The following is a 7,103-nucleotide window of genomic DNA, read 5'->3' on the forward strand; positions in this document are numbered from 1 at the left end:
ACAAGAATGCCTCTTCTTGGTTGCTCACATCCTGTTTATATACTTCAACCAGAGTTTTTGTCCTTCAAGCCACAGCTCGTCACTGATTGGTTTACGTCTTGACCAACATACATTTTTGAAAAGTTGCAGTGCTTTAGTGGAACCACTAAAACCAGATAAAAAAACAATCTCAACTGTTTTCATTACCAACATGAAAATAGTTGGATATGGTAATTTGTTTCCACCACTGATTATTTTAAGCTATCCTGAAGTAAATGTAGATATTTAGGGAACATTTTTATTTCCATGGCTGAAACGAGTAACGTGCAGAAGTAACATTGCAACAGGTGAAAATTAGAGAATTAGAGACATTCACTACTTTCTGCTATTCTGATTGAAACTATTTTTCCTTTTTTTTTTTTTTTTTTCTATGAGCACTTGGTGCTTGCTTTATTTTAAAAGTCTGAACTGTCAAGCAGGCACATTATGGGACAGGACCTGAATGAGTGGATACTTTAGTAAATGTACTCTGTCATTTTCTGTGTTTTTACCCAAGATAATTAGCCATATGACACCTTAGTGCTTTTCATTTAGTCTTATCCCCCTGGTCTTATATTTTTCCAATATATTGCTTGCTTTAATATATCTTAAACATTTTTTATATTTAGTTATTTTGAATTAATCTTTTTTTATTTTGTTAATTTTATTTTATCTAACAAGGTTGAGTCAGGTTCTCTGGATGGATTTTTCTTTGTTGAATATTTCATCTTTTATCCAAAAGACTTTTCTTCAGATTTTGCACGTTTCTAAATATTATTTTTCATTATATTTCAGTAAAATCTTCTATTGAGTCCCACGTGCACCAAAGATGTTGATGCCCACTGGGGAAGGAGTTGCTGTGGAAATGTGTACACCTTTAGTTTGCAGTTTAGACGGTTCCCTCAGTGACCATCTTTCAGATACTAACTAACATAAGACACCACAGCTTATTATAAAGCAACAAATAGTATGGTGCTTCTGTGCTCTCTGGGCTTTTAAATACACATTTTATTGTCTCTGTCAACATTGTTTTGTTTGTGTTTTTAAGATTATTTTCAATCTACAGTTCCTACACTTCCCTGGTGGAATAAACTTTTTTTTTGTTATAAGCACAAATATGTATATATTGGTGCTTAAGGTAAGCAGAAACAAAATGTGGACAAAAAAAAACAAACAAGACAATGTTAAACCACTTACCACAAAGTTAAGTCAGGTCCTCTGGATGGATTAAAAAAAAACAAAAAAAACTTGTATACAATGCAATATTACTGTTTGTGCGAGGGACTGGATCTTTGGGTGGACCAGTCTTTGCCGTAATGTGTTTTGGTGTTTAAAAGCTACTGGGACATTGTGTTTAGAAAATAAATGTCTCAGTTTCTCTGATACTCCCTCAACATACAGAATGACCACTGGTCTGGGTCTGGGTTCCTCCTTTTCACCTGATGGCTTACTGGAGTCCTGTTTGGGTTTCTTCTCTGTTTTCAGGAAGGCCCAGTTAGGATATCCACATTGCTCTAGAGCCTGTCTTGTGTGGGATTTCTCCTTCTGCCTGGCTCCTAAGTTAGTGGGGACGCTGTCTGCTCTGTGGTACAGAGTCCTGATGACTCCTAACTTGTGCTCCAAAGGGTGATGGGAGTCAAACTGCAAATACTGGTCTGTTTAGTTGGGTTTGCAGTACACCTCAGTTTTCAAATGTCCTCCATCATAAACTTGGACTTCACAGTCCAAGAAAGCCAGCCTGCCATTTTTTACATCTTCCCATGTGAACTTGATGTATTTATCTACAGAGTTGATGTGACCAGTAAAATGTTGGACTTCCAGAAATTAAATTTTATCCCAGGTGTCATCAACATACCTGAACCAATGACTTGGTGGTGTCCCTGAAAAGGACGTCAAGGCTCTCTTTTCTACCTCCTCCATGTACAGGTTGGCAACAATAGGAGAAACTGGAGACCCCATAGCACACCCATGTTTCTGCCTTTAAAAAGAGTGGTCACACCACACTTTCCACAGAGCAACTGTGTCAACTCTTGAAACTGTGCCTGAAGTCAACCTACTTCACATATGGGGGGGGCAACGTTTTGGCAATGTTTTTTTTTTTTTTTTTTTTTTTTTTTTTTATGTGGGGGCTAAAAGACATGTCCTGATCAAAAATAACACCAATATTTTTTAACATTAGAACTGGAGGCCAGATTAATGCTATCTAAGGAGGACGAACGACTGAAAAATTATTCCTAAGATGCTCAGATCCAAAAACCAAAACCTCAGTCTTGTCTGAGTCTAAAAGTAGAAAATTAAGGGTCATCCAGGTTTTTATGTCTTTAAGACGAGCTTGTAGATGTACACATCCTTGATAGAGAGGAATGTTGGTTTGAGAGAGGAGCGAAGAAACCATCCATCATTAAACCGGGGAGAGACGCCTCCATGTCCATTTGTCCCCCTCAATGCTGCTATTGCCAGTATCACTCAGCTCTCTGTGAATAGCAAGTGGACATCAGAGCACTAACTATTGGTCGTTAGGCTGATGGTTTTCCTTTATCATGTGAACAGCTAGTTTTGTCTGTCGCCAGCAAACGGGTTGATCCACTATGAGAAGGAGCTATTTATAAGATGGGGTTAAGTGCAGCTCCTCAGATTGACAAAGTCTTTTGGATTAAATATGAAACGTTTCAACAAGTTTTATATTTTTGAATCCATCCAGAGGACCTGACTTGACTTTGTTAGATTTTTCTACCAGGATTATTGAGCATGCATCAGGATGTTAACCACTTACCTTTTTAATGCAGACCAGTCTGTGTCTCCTTGATAAGGAAGTAAGATTTTACACGCAAGCACTGTGAGGATTCTTGTAAGCTAAATGTCTCCTCCGAGCAGTGCTGCTAAAACCCGTCGGGAGTCCTGCAGTGAACAGAAGTCATTTTCATTAGCTCCATCAACAGGACCACCAAAGCCACAGCAGCTGCAGTGTATACAATCTTTTCCAGCTACGTTTAGATAAGATTACATTGTTATATCCTGGTGCTGATTTCTCTGAGCTTTAGTTTTTCTCTGAGTCACGAAGAGATTCTTGTTATTCTGTAGTTAGACTCGTAGCTGATTAGGTCACTCCCCCCCATGTCCTCATGAGACAAACTTCATCTCTGCCTGGTTACCAGCAGTAACACCCAATCACACTCATGACACAGGAACATACTCACATCATACACACACTCTCCTGGAGGTTTTTTTTTTTCCCTCCTCTCCTCCCACATAGTTTCCTACTCACTTGTTCGTTGCATCTTCTCGTTTCCACTTGTTCTCCATTGTTTTTCTTCAGAGCACCTTATCAGGGATTGTTTTCTTCTTTTCCGCTTCAAATCTTATTTAATTCCAGGTCTTATGTCAACTTAGAGGTATAAATATTTGTTTCTTAAATGAGTCTTGTTCACCTTTCTTTTGACAGGAAGCTCTAACAGTTTTTATTTTATTTTTTTGCTCGTTTGCTGATAAGGGGCTCCACACACCTTTGGCCTGTGCCGTTTGTGGTAAAGGCAACAGCAGCGTTGCTGATTTTAGAGCAGCACCCACAGAGTTTGTTTGCTGCTTGGTCAGCTTCTGAGATTATCCCTCTTGTGTTGAAAAGAGGACATGGCTGAAGTTCAAATCACTGTGAGTTGTGACCGCACGACGACTCTCCTGCTGGTTGCTCCCGTTTAATATTTGTGTTTGTGTATGGGTGGGATTTCCCTTTTTTATGAAGCAGTCGTGCTACTTGTGTTATTCTTGCAGTGCACAAAGAAAGGTTGCTGTTCTTTCTCAGTTTAGACTACCTGAAGCTTTGTTTAAAGTTTGCACTTTGAAAAAAAAAAAAACACACAAAAGCTTTGTTTAGGTCTTTGTTATTCAGCCCATTGCTGGAATTGAATTAAAGCAATAATTATCATAATTATAAAGGAAACTTGAGTGTTTCTATCAATAAAAAAAAAAGCATTAAACAAGAAGAGGCAGGAATATAAAACTTTTTCACTCTGAAAAGACCTCGGGACATAAAGTCCTTATGTAAGATTATTGTAGTTAGCAGAAATTACCTTTTGTATGGGTTTTTGTTACAGCAGAGCAAAGCTCTGACTAAAAATGCGTCATTGGTTCATCGGTATATTCTGCAGTGTTGTACATTATGTTAATTAGATTTGATATAATGTGTGCATTGCTAATCAAATCTTCCTGCTTTCACTCCAGAGCCTCTCCGGATAAACCAAAAGCGTCCGGGAAATATGAAAATAGTTTGATATATTTTCCTATTTGCCTAGTCAATCTACCTAAACCCAACCACAAATCTTTTATACACAATATCCCAGATTTACATCGACCAGAACGAACGACCCATCACTTTGCAAGACAAAGTAGAACTACAACTTCCTGTCACTTATGCTGCTGAAATGTTTTAGAAAGAAACTCAATAAATGTTATTGGGCAAAAACCTGATGGCTCTCCAGATGTACAAAATAAAAGACATCATGTGATGTAGCATAGTTTAATTCAAAGTAATTTAACTATACCATGTAGAAATAAAACCAGGTTGGATTATTTTAAATACACCATGTTACTGTTTTGGTGTCAACTGTGTGACTATTTACCCCCATTTTTTTATTTTTATTTAACCTTTATTTTACCAGGATATAAACCCGTTGAGATTAAAAATGTCCTTTTCAAGGGAGTCCTGACCAAGTGGCAGCAACAAATACAACACAAAAAATTACACAGTAAAAAAAATAATAAAAAAATGTCTAGCTGTAAAAATAGGATACATGTCACTGAATTGGCCTCAATAACTTTTAGTTTGGATGAAAAAGCACTCAATAAGATTTAGGGATGGGGCCGATCCAGTATCGGTATCGGCCTCTGATACCAGCAAAATTTACGTATTGGATTTTCCGAGCCCCCTGTCGATATTTCCGATCCATGATGCATGTTGACTTCAAACTATGGAATGGATTTCCTGAACGGCGGCGTGTCTCATGAACCCAGAGTAATAAGACCCGCCTCACATTCAGGAAATCCAGTTCATAGTTTGCAGCCAGCTACAACTTGAGGACTGAGTTAGCAGCACTGTGGCTAACGGCTAACAAACTTTTCATCTAAACATGTCCGCTGTGTGGAAGTATTTCACACTAAAAACACCACAAAGCAATGCAGCAACGTGCAATGTCTGCAGAGCCATAGCGCCACATTAAACCACGGTAAAGTTAGTTTTACGATGGACATTCGAGCTCCGTGGCTTCAGCGGGGCGCTGCTCTTTGCTCAACCGAAAGAGGTGACTCGACCCCGGCCAGCCACGTCCACTCTGCCCCGCTCAGTCTGCCCGTCTCTGAGGAGGGACAGACTGAGCGCGGCTGCCCCAAATCAGGCTGCCTGCTTCAGATTGAACAAGAAGTAGAGGTCGCTGAAACCACGGAGCTCAAATGTTTACAGGGAAGTTGCTAAACTTCATCATAATTAATGACCAACCACTATCAGTTGTAGAAAACGAAGGATTTCTTAGCTTGATACGTGCAGTCAAGATATAGTTTACCCTCCAGAGATATTTATCAGTACAACAGTAGACAATCATAAAAAACATGATTTGAAAATTATATATATTAAAAACATAAACAGCTAGATTATAAAGTGATGTAAAATACTAAAAACAGGAACATGTCTGTTGGTTTATACCATGAACGTAGCAGATGTTTAAAGCCATTTAACATTTTATTTAATTTAATTCATTTATTAATTCATTTAAATGAAACAACATAAAAAAATAATAATAATCAAAAAGAAAACATTGAATGAAAAGAGTGCAGAAAGAAGAAAAAAATCGTATCTGCCTTTTATAAAATATAAAACAACTTTAAACAATCACTTAAATTAATCACTTTAATATCCACTTTAAAGCTAGGAATAAAAAGAAACATGTTTTGTGTTAGTAGAATTTAATTCTAACTTTAAAACTCATCCAACATTAATAAAACTTACCTCAAGTTGCCTTTTTGGACATGCATGCATATATTTTTACAAATTGTACTTGAGAGGAAATTATTACAGCCTCATATAAAATCAATGATGATCATGATATCGGAACTGGATCGGTATCGTCCGATACCCAAGCTCAGGTATCGGGATCGGATCGGAAGTAAAAAAAAGTGGATCGTGCATCCCTAATAAGATTAATTCCGTCAATCTCAGAGATTCTTGTAACAAGTTCCAAGAAAATGGAGAAGAGTGAACGAAAGCCTTCTTACATAATTCAGTCCGAGCAAAAGGGACAGGAAGAAGCAGCAAATCATGTGAGCGAATAATATACGAGTCAACATTTCTCAATGCAATTGCAGTACAAATATAGGCCGGCAGGAGTCCAAGCAGTGCCTTGTAAATACAAGATAACCAATGGGAGTTCCTTCAGGCAGCCAGACCAGGCCGTGAATACAAATCACAATGGTGTGTTGACATTTTGCAGTTTGTAATGAATCTCAGAGAAGTAGACAGAGTCAAGCATCTTATGTGATGAAGCAATCAAAAGATCTCCATAGTCCAAAACAGACCTAAAAGTTGCAGAGACAAGCTGCTTTTTAGCAGTATATGAAAAACACAACTTATTAAAAAAAATAAAAACCCAGCTTTAATTTGAGCCTTTTCACAAGACTTTCCATATGGGGTTTGAAAGTGAGGGAATCATCAATCAAAATGCCTAAATATTTATGTGTGAACCAACTCCATTTCATTTCCACTGCAAGAGAACACAGAGGGGATCTTTTGTGATCCTCTGGATCTGGAAAAGTATATCAATTTAGTTGTATCTCTATTAAGTACAAGTTTTAAATTTAATAAAAAGTGTTGGATAGCAGCAAAGTATTTTTGTAATAATTCAATAACCTGAGTAGGATTGTATTCAGTGCAATAGATAACTGTCGTCTGCATAAACATGCAAATCAGCATCAGACACATTCTGTCCCAATTCATTTATATAAATTATGAATAGAAGAGGACCTAATATAGAACCATGTGGTACCCTCTTATGAACAGTTACAACTTCAGAACACAAATTATGATATTTGTGTGTGTTTTA

General features: G+C 37.5%; 1 protein-coding gene across 1 annotated transcript in view; it reads left to right on the forward strand.

The window, feature by feature from the left end:
• Positions 1-6,106: 6,106 nt before the first annotated feature.
• Positions 6,107-7,103, forward strand: part of LOC119412802 (replication termination factor 2-like) — a 5,605-nt gene continuing 4,608 nt past the window's right edge. The window contains exons 1-2 of the mRNA XM_037679836.1: positions 6,107-6,170; positions 6,224-6,324. Of these exons, the coding sequence (XP_037535764.1) occupies positions 6,107-6,170; positions 6,224-6,324 (165 nt within the window). The remainder of the gene's footprint in view (positions 6,171-6,223; positions 6,325-7,103) is intronic.

Source organism: Nematolebias whitei, chromosome 7 (assembly GCF_014905685.2).
Source record: "Nematolebias whitei isolate Nwh7 chromosome 7, NemWhi1, whole genome shotgun sequence".
In the NCBI taxonomy this organism is placed as follows: Eukaryota; Metazoa; Chordata; class Actinopteri; order Cyprinodontiformes; family Rivulidae; genus Nematolebias; species Nematolebias whitei.